General features: G+C 51.7%; 1 protein-coding gene across 1 annotated transcript in view; it reads right to left on the reverse strand.

Moving 5' to 3' along the window:
- Nkd1 (NKD inhibitor of WNT signaling pathway 1) overlaps positions 1 to 20,473 on the reverse strand; it is a 75,084-nt gene that overhangs the window by 11,283 nt on the left and 43,328 nt on the right. Inside the window, exon 4 of the mRNA XM_028755504.1 lies at positions 8,806 to 8,872. Coding sequence (XP_028611337.1) covers positions 8,806 to 8,872 — 67 coding nt within the window. The remainder of the gene's footprint in view (positions 1 to 8,805; positions 8,873 to 20,473) is intronic.

A 20,473-nucleotide genomic window follows, 5' to 3' on the forward strand; every position in this document is an offset into this window, starting at 1 on the left:
GTGCTGTCCTCAGGCCAGGAGCGAGCGCTGGGCCCTCCTGCCCTGCCTATTGGCCGTGCTCCACAGCGTTCTGTTCTTTGGCCCTGGTGATGCCACAGGCTGCCCCGAGAAAGCCTTTGTGGTGCAGTCCTACCAGTTACTCAGGTTTCTCTGTAGCCTCTCAGACTCCTGCTCAGCCCCAGGTTTACAGGCTGGATAAGCAGCCTATAGGCAGATTCAGTACCTTGTAGAGACAACCAACCACACAGTAGGGTAGGGCACGGAGAAGGGGGTCCAGGGACCAGAGCCTTCTGTATTCACTGCCTCCTATACTGACACCGTGGCACCCTCAAAGATACGGATGCACTCAGAGGGAAGAGCAGAGGGAGGACTGAATTAAGAGTTGGAGGATGGGTTTATGTGCATATGCTGAAAAGACACTGGCCTCTTCAGGGATTGCACTCACCCTGACACTTGCCCTTGACCTCCGCTCACCTGGAGTTCTCCCCTCTGCCAAAGGACATGGTCTTCTGAGTGGCTGCCTTTCAGGAGCAGAGTAGACATATGAAGTGTGTGGCCTACTGGTATCACTCTTCCTGTGTCTAAAAGGGGCCAGCCTGGTAGACCCATCATCCTAGACCCAGAACCCAGGTAATAGGTTCCACCATGTACAAAATGTCCCAGAGGAATCTTTGACTCTTTCTATGTGACACAAAAAAGCTCCACTGTACTTTTCTAGAAGACGTCCCCACCTCTGCCCTCCTCAAGTGCCTCCCCACCCCCGTACAGTGACTTTGTTGTTCTACTGTAGGGAAACGAATGGAGGAGAGCCCTGACCTAAGGGCTGGGAGGCCTGGAGGACTGTGAGGGGACCTGAGATAGTTCAACCAGACTGAGAGTTCCAACTGAATTTTCTCGGGATGACAGGATCCTGGTGACAAGAGGCACAGACAGGACAGTGAGGCTCTGTCCCCACCTCACTCAATCCACACACCCCAGTGTTGTGATGAGCACCCAAGAGCAACGGCTGGGGTGGGGGGTTCATATTCTCCAGGTCAGACCTCTCTTCATGGCAGTATTTGTAGCAGTCCATATGGAACTAGTGTTCACAGCATGGGCAATGGGCTTGCATAGTACTGCGCCCCGCAGCCCTCAGCACTGGCTATTCATGAACTGTGTCTCCGCTTGGACCTTTTGACACAGTCACTATCATTAGCTCCATTTTCTAGATGGAAAAATCAAGGCACAGGAATACTTCAGGTTCCCAGAGACTTTAGCAGCTACAGATGGACCTGGGGCAGTGGTCCATTCCCCAGGGAGCCTCTTTCTTCTGTCTCTTCCTGCCTCAGCACAGCCAACACCCACAAGGGCCTCCACCCCATACTCCAGAGAGGCCACAGCTCCCTGATGTCATCAAGAGTGCTGACTGTGGAATGGTCTGTTATTGCAAAGTAAAGCCGAAGGAGCATAAAAGCAGAAAGGCCACCTCCTCAGAAGGCTCCCGGGGACCCGCACCCTTACTGTCAGGGAGGCTCCTATCCCCAAGTACTTTGTATTCCATCTCTAACTGTCCCATTCTGACACCCTCCTCCAGCTGAATCTGAATCCAGGAAGGCCAGGCTAGTAACTGGCCTGGGACCCAAAGACAGTCAAACACTGACTACTAAATCTATTTAGTGCCCACTGAGCCACAGATGCTACCATGAGTCCAGACAGGACACAAGGTATGGCTTTGCTGTTCAGGCCCTGGGAAGAGGTGGCCCTCCTGCTACTCCTTGAACCAGGGAGCTCTGCTGAGGCCCTGGCTTTAGTTGTCACCAGTAGGTCCAGCAGACACAGCTGGACTGCACAAAAGCATCATGGGACAGAGTGGCACTTGGTACTCCTACTTTTCCAGCCCAGGCAGCTTTAAGAGTCTGTCTAGTGGAAGAGAGGCGGTATCGCCCTCACAGGGATAGGTTCTCAGTAGACAGCATCCTTGAGTGAGTTCCAGGACAGAGCTGTGAGGAGATGGTGGTCAGATCCTACAGTGGGTACTCAGCGAGTGCTCAATGAGTGTTGGCTGTCCCCCAGTCCCAGCTGGTAGCCCAGGCTGAACAATCTCCCTTGCCCCAATCTCCCTCTCTGTACGTACCATAGAGACATCACAGTCTGCAGACGCCTCCCCTCCCCCTCCCAGAGAGAGAAGAGGAAGCAGACAGCAAAACAAAGCCTAGTTCCATCTTCAAAGCCACTGCCTGGCTCTGCAGAGGTCCTGCTGATGCAAGCTGGCCAGGCTTATCGAAACCCGACTTCAAGTTCAAAGGGAAGTTATCAGACAAGCACCTCCAGGTTCAATGTTCCCTTTCATGTTCCACTTGATAAGCCCAAAGACAAGGAACCGCTATTCCGTGCTCTCCTCTGGAGCACTCTTGCTGCCATGCTACAGAGTGTGTCTTCCTTCGGATCCTCCCCCGCCCCTTCCTTTCTCCTCACCTGAGGTGGAAAGCACCCCTCTTTTATCCTCGAGTTTCCTCTCTAGAGAACTGAGTGGCTTAGACTGTCCTCTCTTCCCCAGCTGGTCCATCATGATGTCCTAGCTCATCAAGCCTCCAGGATACCGCTGGGTGGCCACGTTAGTGAATATTCAGAGCATCCCAGCCTGAACAGGGCAGAAATGCACAGTAGGCCTGGGAGACATGCTGCCAGGGTAAGACTCCTTGATACCTTGTGCCTTAACAAAGAAGACCTTTCACCCCTATTGTTCCCTGACCAAGTGTGGGAAGAGGCGGCAGAGGAGCCACAGAAAGCCATGTAGGCATGGGGTCAGAGGGAGGGCTAGGATTCTGGCAGCCGGCATGGGATTTGCAGATGACCCATCCAAACCAAACCAAGGAAAACTATATTGTAGCCTGGCAGCTGAGCAGAGCATCTCCACCTGGTTATGGTCACTGGCATCAGGGACGGGCAGCAAATGCTGCTCACTGCAGGGTCCCCAAGTCATATACCCAGGGATCAGAAGGGTACCATGCTGCCAAAGAGGACTCTGGTGGCTGAGTCTTCACTCTGCTTCCTGTCCCTGCTTAACCAGCTGCCAGTCTGAGACATCTTTCAAAGGCACTTGGAGCATACTCCAGCTGCCAGGGAGAACCACAGCACGGCACATTGCCAGGGTGACGGGAGAAAGGGAAGCACAGAAAAGGGAGCTGGGTAAGGAACACAGGAAGATGTTCTAATGCCCAAGAAGCATGTTTGGGTGATAGAGAAGAGGATGCCGAGTATGCCTTGTGAGCCACTGGGCCTGCAGCCTGGCCTTCCAAGTGAAGTTTAATGAGACATGTCACACGTACTAGTCCCTGGCTACTTCTTTTTTTTTTTTTTTTTTTTTCCCTGGCTACTTCTGCTGCACACAGGAGAGCTGAATCGAGTCATCACAGCTAGGACCTGTCTGGCCCTTTGTGTATTGCTTAAGTGAAGGCGGCCCTCCACTCCTTCCCAGGTATATGCTTGCTCGATAGGGCACAGCCCGGAACTTACTGTGACTTACTGTCCGGCTAACTGGAAACCCGGTACAGTGCCCAACCTGCTTAACCATCCATAGTGGTCACAGAAGGGAGAAAATGTCATGTCTACTTTCTTAAAATTGCTTCTTAGCCAAGAAGACGATGAGGGGCTGTGTTGTGGGACTCCTTCTCTTTGGAAGCTGTTCTCTCTCTGTCCGTCTCACACTGAGGCCATGGCCACCGGAGCTGGCTGGCTGATTTAGCAGAAGATTCTCTCTAAGCATCAGCTCCAGCCTGGCTGCACTCCACCCCCCAGCCACTGCCAGATTAAATGCATTACTTGACCATCTTCACCCGGCTCCCTTTGAAGTTCCCTTCTCAAGCTTCAAAATACCTTTTGGAGGGAGATCAGACAGCATTAAACAGAATTACTAATTAATTAAGCAAAGTTAAATTTTAAACACTGTTTGTTGTGTTAGCCAAAAGCCTGAACAGAACAGACTTCTTTCCTCCGCTGAGATCAAAGACAGCCTCTTTCCCTCTCCCCTCCCCCAGTTTAAAAAAGGGAAGAAGGAGGAGGAGGAGGAAGAGAAAGGGAAGAGACTTGGGAACCAGGGAAAGGTGGCAGCTGTGATCAGAGCCTGGACTCCCAAACCATCCCCAGGGCCAATAGGAGGCCCCTCTGGGATCACATGCTGGGAGAGGTCCCATCACTTTCTGGGGACTGTTTACCCTGGCAAACAGCAGTGACCTAGAGAGCAGCCTGGCACAGCCCACCCAGCCTGAGCGCTGACAGCTGGCGCCACCCAAACAGCAGGGGGAGAAGAGGGCTTGGAAGCCATGTGGGCCCTCCTTGTACAGCAGCTCCATTCTGAGCTGCATGGGCGCATGTTCACCTAGGCCTCTTGCCCTGTGGCTAGGGTCACTTGGGATCATCTGAAGTTACTGGGGGAGGCTTTGAAAAACACATTGCTCAGTTCTAGAAGTGTCACGCACGTGACACCAGAGATATGTGTAGAGCGTATTACTTCTGGCATTTCTCGGCGGATGACAGGCAGGTGTGGAAGGAGGAGTACTGAGCTGTGTCTCTTAATTGGTACAAATGCATCTGAGCTGGCAAGGCATGGTCTACCTCCATTCAATCTGGCAACTCATTCTGTACAGTCCCAGATGGGGCCCTCTGATGACCTCACAGCAGGCTCCATATCTGCACAGACAGAGCTCTAACTTTCTGGAGGCTGGTCCGTGCTAGCTGCTGCCCCCACACTGCCAGGGGGGCTGGCACATCTATTCATCTGTACAGAGGAGGGTTTTCATAAGCGTGAACCCAGCTGTGCCATGTCCTACAGACAAGTGTAGGTAAGCTAAGACAGACAGAGTCTGCCAATCCTGGCTTGAGCAACTTGGGGAACCTAGTGTAGAAGGAAACGGTTGAAATACACAGCAAAAATCCAAACTCAGGTTACAGCACCCAATGCTAGCTTATTTTAACACAACCCACAAGAGCCTAGTTAACAGCAAGCTTGGGTAAAAGCAGGAAGTTGAAAACCAGGTTATGACCGAGGCAGTAAAGATCCAGGCAAAGTGCAGAAATGACCATCAAGAGTGTGACACATGTCTTTTCTACCTGGATAGCCAGCAAATTTTCAAGTAGACACGATAGAAGACTGGGTATGAACTGGGGTTTCCGTGCTGAAGTTTGGACACCCGCCTTAACATGCCCCTGATCCCCTACAACTGTCCACACAGAGATATCTGTGACAAACATTCTGGTCTGAGGGTGGCTTGCCAGGATGTTTCTGGGCCTCTGAGCCTCCAGCAAGCAGCTGTCAGGGGGAATGCAGATGGATTTTAATATTAGCCTATGCCAAAAATAATTAGGAGGGTAAATCTGCGTCCTCGAGGAGAGAGATCGTGTGTGCATTCCAGGCCAAATGGTTTCTTGCATGATTGGCACAAGCCTCAGGAGGGAAAGCCTCCAGAGATGCACAGATGTGCCAGCCTGGCACTGCCGGTCAAGTTGGCAGGTACACATGTCGTCTCATTAAGTCCTTACTAACACAGTGTACAAGCGTCACCATTTGCATTTTACAACATCGGGAATGAAGTTTAAGATGCAAAATTGAAAGCTAGGCAAGGCTGCACACTCGTGTCATGCCAGCACTTAGGAGGCTATGACAGGACTGTGAACTTCAGACCTCCACCCCAAGCTCACCAGGCTATGGTACCAAGACTCTGTATAAAAAAAGAAAGAAAGAAAGAAAGAAAGAAAGAAAGAAAGAAAGAAAGAAAGAAAGAAGGAAAGAAAGAAAGAGAGGGAGAGAGAGAGGAGGGAAGGAGAGAGAGAGAAAGAAAGAAAGAAAAAGAAGAAAAAAGGTGTACTTTTCACAGCCTCTCCCTATCCCCGACATTATACTACAGTCAGATCTCACAAGCCTGGAGTTTTCCCGGTTATAAAAGCAAGAGCAGAATTTCTGCATAGAACCCCATGGCCCAGAAGCCATGCCTTGCCTGAGACAGCAGCGCACATTCCGCATTCATAGGGTGGAGAGCTTAGGGGTGGAGTTTCATGTCATTGTTCTAATTTAGAGGAGAGGGAAGTTGGGCCAAGTGATCCTCCCTGACAGAAAAGAGCCAGGGGTGTCACTATTGTGCCCTTTCATGGGTAGATGTTCCTGATGCTCCCCAAAATCCCATCTCAGACTTTCAGGGACAGAGGACAGAAAGAGATGGAGAGGGTGAGGGAACAAGGGCGTGCATGCATGCATCTGCTTGTATAGTGTGGCCAGCTACGTTCCTAGGTCCAGCCAGGCCTTTTTAGGCAATCCTATCCAGGGTATTTTCAGTTTTAAGAGCCTCAAGTTCAAGCAAGTTTGGTTGAACATCTGAAAGAGCCCAGAGCCCTGGATTAAGGTGTGTCTGCTGTGAGCGAGCCTCTGCTTTTCAGGGAACCACTACGACCTCCCTCCCAGCAGCAGTGATCTGGCCAGCAGAGCCCCCAAGCATTCTCGGCTCGCCTCCAAACGTGCATGCTGCCCTCCCACGCGCTGCCACCACTGGGCCCACATCCCAGGATTCTGCTTTAGAGACACTTGTGACTGAGAGGGAAAGGAGGCAAAGAGGAATCAAGGAAAAAAGACAACTGTCTACAAATAGTGTCTGGTCCTCACACTCTGGGACCTGAAGAGAACCAAGGGACACTGTGAGTGAAGGCAGGGACCCTGGACAAAGAGAGAACAGTAAGAGCCAGCTCTAGTGAATCCATTCTTCCCCATCCTTCCCCCATGTGAAAGGCCATGAAGGAGACTAGCTTTCTAACCTGGCCACTGGAGACACAGCTGAGCCGCCCTGGCAGATCAGAGCCACCACCTCCACTGTCTATGCTACACTTCCATGGAGAGCAGATGGGAAGACACCAAGTTAAGTTCACTCAGTGGAAATGGCTTAGAGGTGCTGGGGACTGAGGTATGACTGCTGAGCTTGCCGGGGAGCTCAAGCAGGGAGAGAAGCCAGGGCAGCTACCTGCTGCTCCTCAGAGGCCTCTTCAGACTTCAGGCACTGCCAGCTAGCCTTGCCAGTGGACTTGCCCTCGAGGAGTGAATGGAACTGCCTGAAGCCATTTCTTGAGAAGCCCTTGCCCTCCCACCTGTCCCTTAACTGCAGTCCCCAACAGCTGGGTGGCTTGACCACCTTGGCTTCTCCACTTGGTCAGCAGGTTTTCAACATGGCATCCTCAACCAAATGCCTTGTACCTGGAGTTTCTTCCCTTTTCTCAGGCTTGTCTTTCTCTTTAACCAGATACCAAGCTCCTGTGGGTTCTGTTTGCAAGGCCTGGAGGGGACCAGGCCCAATGAGAGGGGTCATATACTTCCGTAGCCTTGACAGCCTCATTAGGTGGGAAAGAAACAATGGCCTGCTAGGTTCTACAAAACTAGGTTTCTGCGCAGATGCCACGTGGGCGCTGGGGTCCCTGAGACAGACGTGAGCTGGGAGGCTGGCTCGGGTAGGGGCACTTGGGATAGGGGACACTCATCATAAGTCAGGCTGGCTTGGGAAGGGGTACTCAGGATAGGGGACACTCATCATAAGTCAGGCTGGTTTGGGTAGGGGCACTCTCAATAGGGGACACTTATCATAAGTCAGGGGAGCCTATGACAGACAGAGCTCCCTTGGGTGCATCATGGGCCTGCCTACCATGCCAGTACTGGTGTGCACTCAGGGCACAAGCCTCAGAAGTAAGTAAGAGGCTGGCCCTCCCATCCTTAGCTGCTGCTGGATCCCAGAAGGAAGGTCCCTCTCCTTTCCACACTCTGCCACACAGGCCTGCGGTCAGCTTGGAACCTCTGATATTTACTTTGTTCTTTCCCAAGTTCAAAAGGAGCTCCCAGCCCTGCACACCAAGCCAGCCTTAATCTCCTGCTTCACTCCCAGCTGGCCAGTTAAGGCGGCTAAGACTCGGGATTAGGGGCAGCTTTACAGAACAACCCAGGAGCCAAAGCCCTCCTCTCCTGGGATGGCCAGAGACTCCTTTTCATCTTCACGCCTCACAAGGCCCCTTCCCTCCCTTAAACAGCTCTCTAGCAGCCAAGAGGCAATAGTCTTGGCCAACAGAAAGACAAAGATGACATTCAGGGACCAGTTTTCTCCCCTGGCCAGGAGCATAGAGGGATGCCACAGCCTAGGTCCAGCAGGTGCATGGCCAGGGCTGAGAGGCATCTGCCCTTGGCAGCCTGCCATGTACAGCCATAACCCTGCCCTAGTGTGGGTGGGCTTGGGCACGGCACCGGGAATGACAGGAGAGCCCCAGGTAGGAACCGGATCAAGGGTCCTTCCAAGGGTCTCAAAGAACAGACATGGTTCTTTGCTCTCCTGGGCTGCTCAATGTTGGCAAGGTGCTCCTCCCATTGTGAGTAATGGGCAGCTGAAGCCCTCTCTATTGCTGGTCATAGTCATGGGAAGTCAGCTGAGCCGTGGGCAGCTGCAAAGCATCCACAGATGAGGGCACAGACACTGCCGGAAACAAACCAGCAGGCGAGAGGTCGGGTCCATGCCACTGTCCCTAGCTCTACAGCATGGAGTTTCTGCTGGAGAAAGGAGAGCTCTTACATAAGGGACCAGAGGAGAGAGGCCAGAGGCCAGTGGGGGACATTCATTCACTATCACTGACACCACCATAGGGGGTTAGCCCTGTGATGGCCTGCTTGAAGTCTGATAGCCCCTGAGCACAAGGTGTGGATGTAACCCTGAGTGCTGAGAAGGGTTTCACATGCCCTGCCTGGACCTTCTGGGTTCTATGGGCCTTTCCCCCCCAGTGCCACAGGCAGAGCTACTGAAGCCCACATACCTTCTAGGGGGAAGTCGTCCTCGTCCTCCTCACCGAGAGCCTCTCTAGAAGTGTCACCCACGAGTTCCTGGGGAAGACAGAGCAGCAGGTTACAAGACAGCAGGGACCCAGTAGGAATCTACCTGGCTAGACTGGACAGGTGACAGTGAGGACATAGGACCAAGCAGATGGGACGAGACCTACTCATAGTGCAAGTGTCTTCTCGGTGCACAGCACCCTGGGAAAAACTGCCCAGGACCTGCACCTCCTAGAGGCCAAGTCCACGCCCACATTGGAATGCCAGGTAAGACCAGAGTCCCTTGTTCCTCCTGTCCAGCCAACTCCACAGCCATAGACTCAGCAAGGCTCCAAAGACAGACCTCAGTCTAGATTCTTCCTCCGAACAAGGTGGGGGACTCTGCACTCTGTTCTCTGAAGATCCCTATTACTCTCAAGGCTAAACAGCCAATGCTCTGGGCCTGCATATGCTGCAGCCCCAGTGATCTTCACTAGGGCCTCCATATTTTGTCCACACCCCATCTTCCCAGACATTAATCTGATCTTGGCACATGCCTGGCCTGTCCCCTTGAGCTGGTGATTTTGGAACCAGCATGGCAGGGGGTCCTTCCTAGCAGCCTTGTCAAGTGGCCATTCAGATACTGTCATATTGGCAAAGGGAATTTTGCTGCCCTACAGGCTAGGAAAGGTCTCAGGTGTCAAGGGACTAAAGTTCCACCTATCCCGACTCACCCCAGCAGACTAGAGATACAGAAAGAATTAGACTGTAGCTTACAAAATGACTATTTTTTGGTACTCGGCCAAGAATTTTCAAACCTAAGATTATTTAGATAAAGTTCAATAAGACCTTTAATGTAAGACTTCCCCGGGCCTTCATTCTAGTCAGCAACACGTGAATCTCCATTGCTGTAGTAGGGCTCACATCCCAAGGACCACATTGCCAGCACTAGGAAAATGAAGAACTCAGGGATGGGCACACCATATTCTATCTCCTAATGTGGTTGGTACAACAATGCTCCTAAATCCCAGCAAATGGTAAGCGCTAAAAAGCCCAAACGCAGCAGCTGCTACCAAAGCCTCATTGTGACAACAAAACCTTTTGCTTTGGCAAAGCTTTCACAGAATACAAACCACCCAAACTCTGCACTTCAGATGCTTAAAGAACATCCAGGCTTGCCCTGACAAGGCGCAGAAAGGGATGCCGCATGTAGTGGGTTGCTCAATGGTTAGAACCACAGGGTGGCTTCCAGCCTTGACTTTTTAGAGACAAACAGCTCTCTGTTTGCATGGTGCTCTCTAGACCATTCTAGGTACTCCATTCCTTCTTCAAGGTGGTTGAAGAACGGCTGTTCCTGCCCTGGTGTCCTATTTACTAAAACCCAGGTGACTTTCTTCACACCCCTTCTTGCCAATTATCATAATCACTGAACACTTCCCAGGCTTGTAACCTGGCTGTTTGTGTTAACAGGACCAGCGTTGACAGGGAATCTGCAGACAGTGACAGGAAAGGGACACACACAGGTGGCATCATCAGATGGCAGGGACGCCCCAGCAGCCAATTAAAGTCCAACTTTCATGCCACAGAGACTGCTGCCATCTCTTCAGTCCCAAACTGCTGGCAGGCAGTGCTTGTGACAGGAGCAGGCGGCAGGTTTTAAGGGGACAAAGGCCCTTCATGCTGGGTCCTCTAGGAGAGAGTGGGCTCAGCACTGACCTCAGTAGCCCTGATAGCACCATAGCAAGGATACTGACAATGACGAGCCTTTGAGGTCCTGTGACTTTCTACTGGTGTTACTGCTGTATCACCCCAACAGAGCAGCCAAGGAAGCCATGTACTGATGCTGCACACCTGCCAGCATGACTGTGAATGACAGATCCAGCAAACCCACAGAGGACTGAGCTCACACAAAGTATATGCCCCCTTAACACACTGTGGTGCTTCCCTGGGCCACTCCAGGGTCTTAGTATAGAGTGTTCATAGTCTCTAGACCCAGGGAAATGTGGCATTGTGAACCAACCCAGGGTTATGCCCTGGCTTCTGGGCTCTCCTAGCATTTGGACTGTGGTGGACTTATCTGTACAATGGCCCCCAGCATAAACCACATGATGGTAAGACAGCTAACACTGGACACTCCCTGAACAGCAGGCAGTGGGGACGTGTGTTAAATAACCTCCTCTGGCCATCACAATAGTCCTGCTTTGTCTGTCTCTCAAGAAATGGATGATTTTCACATATCACGAAGGATGTGTGAGCACATGTGTATGTGTGTGTCATCATGTGTGTGGCGATAGGAGAGCAAACAAGGATGCTGACAGCAACACTTGTGCAACACATCCAGCATGTGCAAGGCCCGGGATCTTACCCACAGCACAGCAAAAAGGGAAGGGATTGGATGAGGAGGAGAGAGGAGGGGAACAGAGCTCTCTCTACTGTAAGTTTGAGACCAGCCTGGGCTACACCTTGTCTCAAAACACACAAAAAAGCAAACAGATGCATGACACAGGACCTGGCCAACAGCTCTGGTGGGTTAGAGGCCAAGTGCTCCAATCTACCCAGTGGGACTCAGAACAGCATAGCTCCTTGCTCTCTGTGGTATGGGGCTTGGTCCAGGCTCCAGCCTGGCCATAAGCCTGGTCCACACAGCCACAGACTGGAAGCATCCTCCTGCAGGAAGGCTCATCGCTGTAAGGAGCCCCATGGGGGCTGCAGCACAGAGCATGGAAGTAGGATCGGGGGGCATGGGCGGTACAAACACGGCTCACTGCACAAGCTAAGCCTCTACCTCCCAAGGTGCCTTGGTTCCCCTCCACAGACAGGGTTGACAGCACAGTCTCAGGGTGACTCTGGGGAGCAAGGAAGTGCTCCGCCCCTATGCTGGAAGATCAATCAGCAGTCACTGTTCACTGCGTCCTCTGTGTTCATCATCAAACAGCTATGGGCAAATGCCTGACATGCTGGAACTGACCAACCCTAGCTGCCCTCTCATGACAACCACCATGTGGTATGCTGCTATTATATACCCACTTTATGGATGAGAAAACTAAGTCAGAGCAGTCTTGTGACTTGCCAATGTTACAGTTCTTACATACTAGAGAGTCCAACCCTTCCACTGCACCTCCTTAAGAGGCTTGAGTATGGCGCCTAGACAGAGAACTAACTAGTTCCTAAGATCCAGCACCTAGGCCCCTCTCCCCTGGCTTCCAGGACTGTGGGCCTCAGACTTACTCCAAATTCTAAGTCCAGAGGCCTGGCTTGTAGTCTGTCAGGACATATGGCCTACATGTGCCTCTAAAGTTGCAGTGCTGTCCCTCCGCTGCCCCCGGGAGCCCAGCCTCTACCCCTCACTGGGCCCCAGGAAGAGCAACTTCTCCGGTCACTGGTGTGCAGCCAGCCCAGCCCTGAGCTAAGCAACACAGGCACACTGCCTTATAAGGCCTCGGGGACGGAAAACCACATCAAAGTGGGGCCTTGGGGAGGGCTGGCGCGGGCTAGGGATTTTCCTCTTTGTCACTGGGTCTTCATACTCCTGAACTTGGTCTCCCCCACGCAAGGTCCCAGCAGGTCTCTGTCAATCTTTCTGTTCGTAAGAGGTAACAGATGTGGGTGCCACACACTTTCCAAGCAAACTCTTGGTGCCCACAGAACATGGCACCATATAGACTTCAGGAATGCACAGGACTGAGACATTCCAGGAAGAGAGGGTACAGCCCAGGCCACCCCAGAACCCTTAGATCTAAGCAGCCTGTCCCAGTTAGCCCCTAAAATGAATGCATGGCAAACTCTTTCTTCCATGAACTCTGCAGACTTAGCCCAGCCCCACTAATAGCAAGCCCCACCTTCTGTAGTCAGAGACAGGACAAAGCCAGTCCATGCTCCAATGCCCAGGTGGGCCCAGTTCGGGCTCCAGCCCCTTTCCACAGCTGAGTGGCCATAAAAGTATCATTAAACTGGTCTGCCTCTATTTTCCTCCTCTGTGAAATGGAGATTATTTTTATCTCAAAGAGGAGTCAGGGAAAATGTGGGGTCAAAACGTCCAGGCATTTTGTAGCATCTGTTACAAAATGATGTGACATCTTGTCAAGAGCCTAAATGTCAGTTTCTCGAATTCTTCTGCTACAGCCTTCCCTCGCAGGCGCTCTCAAATGTTCTCATGGTCTAGCCTGGTAACCAACCAGCTGGTGCCCAGCAACTCCCCCTCCTCTGAGAGCCCATCTAGTTCAGTAGCATCTGGGGCTAAGATATCCCCCAAAGGCCATCAAAAGATTTCATAGTGAGGCAGTAAACTCCTCTGCTTGCCACACAGAGTACATCCCCTGGGAGGAGTGAGGGAGCAATGCAGGGGACCGGACGCCACTACAGTGAACCTAGGAAACAGTGACTGCATAAGGGACCACAAGGCATCTAACAGGCCAAGAGTATATGGAACAGATACCCTGGTTACTCAATGGAAGGGGAAGGAGACAGAGTCTCAGTCAAAGCCCCAGCCTTATCAGAGTTCTTCTGGTACTCAAGGATGAGGGTAGTGGTTCCCTGGGCTCCACGAGTGCTGATTCCAAAGACTCCCAAGTCCCAGGACTCTGGAACCCCTTAGATAAGATAGCACAGTATCTGTACAGAGCCTAGACACCTCCCTCGGAGTCTTTAAGCCATCTCTAGATGACTTGGAGTTCCGACAAGTGCAGCTGTGTAAGCAGCTGTCACACTACTCTGTTTAGAGAATAACAGCCAAGAAAAGAGTCTGTACTTGTTCAATACAAAGGTTGTTTTTCCATGTGTATCTTCTATGGGATGAATGGGTGGGTGTGGAACCCACGGAAACAGGCCAGCTGCACATCCATGTGTCACCCCGGTAATGAAATCCTGACTTAACAAGACCTCGGGATGATCATCCTCTGCACAGAAGAGGGGCCTGGAGCTCAGACAGATGGAAAGAAGGGTCGAACAGGTCAGAGAAGGTGGCAGAAAAGGCTGAGATCGTCTGGGCCCAGATGAGGCTATGGTTTCCTAGTTCCAGGAAATCTGGGGGTTCCAGCTCCCAACATCATCAGCGGCTGCTTGCTCTTCTGTGGCACATCCAGCAGAGATGGGAAAACCAAGGCTTCTCACCATCTGGCCTTCTACTCTCTAACTTCTCATCCCCCAGGCTTCTCTACCTTCAGAGTCCACTCATGAGCACCAGAGGCCATAGGTGCTGGGAACTAACCACTCAGGCTAACCATGAACAACATTTAGGCCCAGGAGACAAAGCCAGTCACCATCCAGACTGAGGAGATGAACAAGGCTCCCAGAAGCACTGGCTTCTGTGACAGGAAGCTTGAGAAAACCCTCCCCCAGGGACAAGAGGAACTCAAGTTCATTCTATCCTAAAAGAGTGTCAGAACCAAGATCTCAGCCGGCTGCTTCCAGAGACAGGCAGTGTCTCTCTTCAAGTGTACAAGAACATAATGCAGAGCCCTAAGCTCCCCCAGCAGTCTACCAGCCTCAGGTCACCAGCAGTGGACCGTGGGTCTCTTGGGAGCTGACAAAGACGCCTGCCTCCCTGGCTGCATCTTGCCTCAGCTCCAGCTCCTAAAGTCCACCATTTCTGCCCAAATGGAGGTCAGGGAGAGAAACCAATGAAGAAAAGGCTATGAATCACCGTCTCTGAAAGCAGGCTCTGCATGAGAGGACCTAGCTGGTTTTGTTCTGGAATTGTACCTGACATTCATTATATATGTGTCCAACCTTTGACCATTTCAACCTAATGTTAACAAAAATACTTTTGTGTTGTTCCAAGTAAGTTTGCAATTTCGTGTTAAGCTGCATACACAGCTCCCTGGGATGCGGACAACCTGTAGGCCATGGGTTGGACATATCTGTTAGGTGCTGGATAAATGTGGTCAATGTGTTTTGGGTGGACTCTGTCTCTGGGCACACTGTTCCTGCCCATCCTTCAGGCACTGCCACCTCTTCACTCTTAACAACATGTCAGGCTAAACTTGTCCCTCACTGTAAAAATCCTGACACTCACAGACCCAGGACCAAGTCACAGCCTACTACAACAGGAACACAAGACCCCTGCCATGCTCAGGAGCTATGAGAGGCTTATGGCACCCTTGCCCATAGCCCCTCCCATTTCCCCAGCTGGTTCAACTGTGCTGCTCAGGGGAGAGAGGCAGCTCTCAGGCACTGGCAGGTCTGGCTTTCTGCCTAGGCTCACAAGGAACGGCCTCTGTGGCTCCAAAGACATGGAGTGGTGATTAAAATTCCTCCCCTTGCTCCTATTTTTATCTGCCTAGAATGTAATCAGAGTGCCCGGCGCGGCGCCCCCAGCTGGCCCCCCACAGCTAAGCATGCACCACAAACACCTAGTCTCCTGCTAGGGAGATGGACATCAGACATCTGGGAGGACCCCGTAGGACACAAACGATCCTCAGGGATGGTGGCCTTGCCAACTTCTGGCATCAGCCAGCCACAGATTAACAAAGTACACTGCCCAGGCTGTCACTTGGCAAACTGTGGACATCTGTTGGCATCTACATGCCACCATCACCACGACTTCCTTCAAGACAGTCCCTACCTAAGCTACTTGATACTTCTCCTCCTCCTCCTCCCCCCCTCCTCACTGGAGTACTGAGGGATAGAACCCAGGGTTTCTGCATGCTAGGCATTCTAACCACTGACCTTCCCAGCCTTTTTATATTTACACTCTTTATTTTGAGACAGAGGTTCAATTGCCAGGCTAACCTTAAACTTACATTCCTCCTGCCTTGGCTATTGAGTAACTGGGATTACAGATGTGCAGCTGGCTAATACTCCAACTTGTCTAAGTATGTTAAAAATTCTCATTCCCTCCTCTCTCTCTCCCTCCCTCTCTCTCTCTCTCTCTCTCTCTCTCTCCTCAATCTTGCAAGAAGAGCAGTGAACACATGGATATGAGTCCTCATTATATTCAAGACTTTTGAGGCATACTGTACATTAAACAAATACAGTCATTAAAACACCAGGTGTCCACTACTTACAAGTCCTACCCCACAGAAGAATGATGCCCAGGCTTTGAGAATGGTAAGACGTGACGAGTCCCACGCTGCCCCTATGGTAAGGCTGGCTCTAACAGAAGGAGAAGGAGAGGAGAGGAGAGGAGAGACACAGAGCAAGACACGGAGGGATGCTCAGGCTCCTCCCACAGGATAACAACTACTACATTTGTAATGTGATGTCTAGGGACGGAGAGAAGAAGGATGAGGGAGAAAATAAGCCCAAACCAAAAGGTGGTAAATTCTTACGGTGAATGTCAGATTTTGAAGCAGGAGTGCTGGGACAGGAGAGGCCATCCAGAACAGTCAGGGCATAGACTTAGCCAAAGCTCAGTGCCCAGGAGCTTATTGGGGCATGGATGTACAAAGGCCATAAAAACTAAGGACCAAGGATGACAGCAGCTAACATTTACTGAGTGTGACAGCCGCCTAATGCTATGCTGAGTCTGGTACTTTCACTGAACCCTCCACAGCACAGGGTCTGAGGCCTGTTGCTGTCCTAGCATGACACTCTGAAGTCACCACTGTGTTCTGAGACTCCATGCAAGCAATTCCACCTGCTTGCTCACTGTGTCCCCAGCTGCTGTAACAGGAAAATGACTTATACACAAAGCAGTGAGCTCACATCTGGAACAGTCACCTTCCGCTCCCTGGCCTGGGGCCTTCACTGTCACTGCACTAGACTCTCCTCTCTGAGGTCTTCAGAGATCAGACAGCTGTGCCGTCCCAAAAGGCACAGGGTCAGGCTGCTGCCTTTGCTACCTCCTGTTTCTCTGCCAGGTAGCTGCCTGTCACACTGTTCACCTGCCCAGCCACTGTTGCTACATAGCTGGGCCCAGATGACAGAGCAGCCAAGAGCACTTAAACACCTCTGACCTCCCAGCAGCTGGAGCGACTGCTCTAGTGACTTCCGGTCTGCTGCCAGGATACAGCCCATGTGCCTCGAGAGGTAGGGTGGCTGTGAACCAGGCCACTCGTGGCGGGTGGCACTGTCATCTGTTAACTGACCACAGTGCCTCTGCAGCCTCCAAGTCACCTTGTTGAGGGGAAGGAGGTGTGCTCTGGCCTCAGACAGTAGACAGTGAGGCTGGGAGCTGGGAGAGGGGGGATCAGAAGCCAGGGTTCCTCACTCGGCCTCACAAGTGAGGTGCTAGGCTTCTTGCTTTGTTGAACAAATGCACACATTGAACAAGAATTTTTCTTTCTGCCCTCACCAAGTGCAGGAACATCTGGGGATGACAGGCAAACAAATGTCTTGGTCAGACTCTGGGATAGTCTTATCTGTATGGACACACAGATACAAAAGACAGACAGACAGACAGACAGAGACACACACACACACACACACAGAGAGAGAGAGAGAGAGAGAGGGAGGGAGGGAGGGAGGGAGAGAGAGAGAGAGATTGAGAGAGTAAATGAAAGAGAAAAAGAGAGAGGTCGCACAAGAGTGTGAGGTGAGAGCCGGAGCAAGAGAGACTGTCCAGCTCTGGGACTGAACCTGCGGGTTACTTCCTGCTGGTCTTGCTCCCAACACCCCCCAGGCCTCCCTTTCCAGCCACCCATTTTACAATCCATCATCCTGGTCTATGATCCAGCATTGAAAAGCTTGTCAGCCAGGGTGTGGTGGTGCCCATCTTTTATCTCAGCACTCAGGAGGCAAAAGCAGGCAGATCTCTGTAAGTCTGATGCTGGCCTGGTCTACATACTGAGTTCCAGGACAGCCAGGCCTATGTAGAGAGACCATGTCTCCAAAAAGAAAACAAATACAGAAAAAGAAAGAGGAAAAAAAAAATAAAAGACAGGCAGGCAGGCTTCTTGTCACTCTCCCACGGGCCAATGCGCCTCACCCACCTGTGCTGTGCTTCTCAGAGCCCTCTGCCCTTCATGAGGGCAGTAGTCTCATGGCTCCCTGCACTGGTAGGAGGCATTCATCTTATTTTCCTGGCTACACATTTGGGCCCTGGGCTCCCTGAGGACTGAGTCTCAGAGCCTACTCAACCTCACAGGTGCACCAGGGTCACACAGAGGCGAACATGAAAGACTGGCTGCCGGGGAGCACAAATGGGCCCCGTCTGGAGCCCTTCCTGCTAAGGGTGAGTGGGCAGTTTAGAAGTGCCCATGTGGACCCAGCAGACAGAGCACCCAGTGCCTCCTCCCGCAGTCTCCATGTCCTGTGCTATGAGAGTTGCTATACCCTCTCCCCATTCTCTGAACAAGTGCTGTCTTTACACTAAAACATTGAATTTTTAAAGTTTTTTTTAAAAACAAAGATGTAGCTTCTGTCAGATTCATCCCGAGCTTCATGCGTCCCACACCAAGCCACAACTTCTCCAAGCCCACCCTCCTGAGTCGTCCCTTCTTTCTTGTGTGCGTGTGTGTCTGTCTGTCAATTCTCCACTGCTGCTCCGGCCAGAACCACGGGAGCAAGCCGATGCTTCTGCAAGCTTTCCTTCTGCCCATCAGCATAGACCGCAGGCTCCACTCAAGCCACGGGCTGACACTGGGCACTCTCGCCTCCTTCACATCCCCAGTGTGTCCCAGGACACTCTGCACCAGGACATGATCCTTTTCTGCACTGTGCTCCCTGCCACTTCTTTATGATGTGCGCCCCCCCAACTGCAGCCCCCCACTGCTTCCCATTCATTGTCTCCTGCAGTCACGTTAGACACGCCCCCTTCCTATTTCTGGTGTTTGGCACATTGCACTTTGACCATCGTACCTACAGCATCCTCTGCCTGGGCTGTTCTTTCTCCAGAAAGTCCCTCTCTCCTTCAGGGTTTTACTCTTAAATCTATTTAAAACTGCACCCCCTCCCATGACAAACACTCCCTCCCTTCTTTATCCTTATCTGGGGCTCACTGCCATGTGTAATACTATAGCAGGCCAGACAAGCGGCATGCAGCAGGCAGTGCTGAACAACCAAGGCAGCTCTCTATTTACAGACTAAGAAAACATTCCCTGCATTTTCCCCCAAGAAGAAAGCACTGGCCAAAGAACGTGATTGTCTCTGCTAAAATTATCCACATGTTCCCATACAGCAAGGTTACAGGGAGGGCACCAAAAATGCTCTCCGAGGCCGTGACAGCTGGCATGATGTTCATCACTAGCAGGCAGAGAAAAGGCAAGGTACTATACCAGAAACAGTATCTATGTGGTAGGTAGGGTTTACAGAAGTCAGTTGGAGGGGTGCTAAACTCAAGGTGACAGGGTCTTTAGCCACCACACAGTATAGAACTCTTCTGTGCCCTCAGCCACCTGAGGGTCCTGAAGACCCTGCCTGCTTCTTACTCTTGGCTGTACACACTTAGGAAGCTAGGGATGACCTGCTGGTCTGTTAGATACTGAGGACTTGGAATCTAGGTATCAGGAGACCAATGAAGCAGGTCAGGGAAGAGGAGGGCAGTCACCACCACACACCAGGTTTTACTGTTACATTCCAGAAAACCCAAAACCCAGAAGAAGAATAGCCTGGGTTCAAGAAGTCACTGTTTGCCCTTGCATGTATGTCAGGACCCCATGTCATTGGTGGCCCAAGGAGGACTGTGAAGGTCTAGCAGAGGCTGTGTGGCCAGCAGAGAAGGAAGAAGACTGCTCAGGCCTAGGGACGGAAGACATCCATAGCTGAGGCCTTGTTTATCATCTCTTACTCCTCGTAACCCAGAGAGACCAAGGGGCAATGATCACCCCCTCTGCTGAGGATCTGCAAGGGGAAGCCAGAAAGAGACCAAGGGGCAATGATCACCTCCCTCTGCTGAGGATCTGCAAGGGGAAGCCAGAAGGAGGTGCAGCTGGAAAGGACCACGTCCTTCTGTGCAGGCCAGGCCACAGTGATCTAGGAGAGACTACAGCAGATGCCCACACAGCCTCTCAGCATGGGCTGGCATCAGACCAGGCAGGACCAGAGACCCACTGAGGATGCCCCTACGCTGGAAATGGCACACTGAGTACATAGGTTTTATGAACTTTCCACTACCAGTCTATTTGTAGACTTTTTTTTTTTTGTAGACTTTTCTGAGAACCTGAGTATAGGTGGGAAAAGAGGCCAGAAGAAGAGACAGAACTTGCCAGGGTTACAGAGCCCAATAGCAGCAGACCCACCATCAGTACCCCAAAGACTCAAAGTAGGAGTAAGAGATCAGCCCAGGAGCTCCCTCAATCCATTGGCAGCCAGCAGCAGGTTCTGCATGCAGCCAGTTCAGCCTCTGCAGTCAGAAAGACACACAAAGTGTCCAGGGGTCTTCCACATGGAGAGTCTCTCACACTTTACTGACGTATGTGCTAGCACTTTGAGAGCCTTTGGTAAGGTGACGAGCCAGCCACCCTGGAGGCTCAGCACATGGGGCTCCTTGCACCCTCCCAGAAGCCACTCCTGTGAGGCTTCCTCAAAACCCACCCTGGCACCTGAGCTGAAGGCTTGGAACTGTGTGGCCCCGAGAAAAGCAGAGGAGGCTAAAGTCCACGTTGAGTCTGGACAAACTCTAAAGAGAAGTCATAATCTACAGAGGTCCGTACAGGACCAAGCTAGAGCCCAGAGTCCCACCCAGAAATGAAAACCTTACATCTTAGTTCCTTCGTTTGACTGTCTCAGGACATCCTTAAGGTACCAGAGACAATCCTTGCCTTAGGTTTTGCTTCTGGGGTACTATGACCTAAG

Source organism: Grammomys surdaster, unplaced genomic scaffold (genome assembly GCF_004785775.1).
Source record: "Grammomys surdaster isolate TR1022 unplaced genomic scaffold, NIH_TR_1.0 126063, whole genome shotgun sequence".
Taxonomy (NCBI): domain Eukaryota; kingdom Metazoa; phylum Chordata; class Mammalia; order Rodentia; family Muridae; genus Grammomys; species Grammomys surdaster.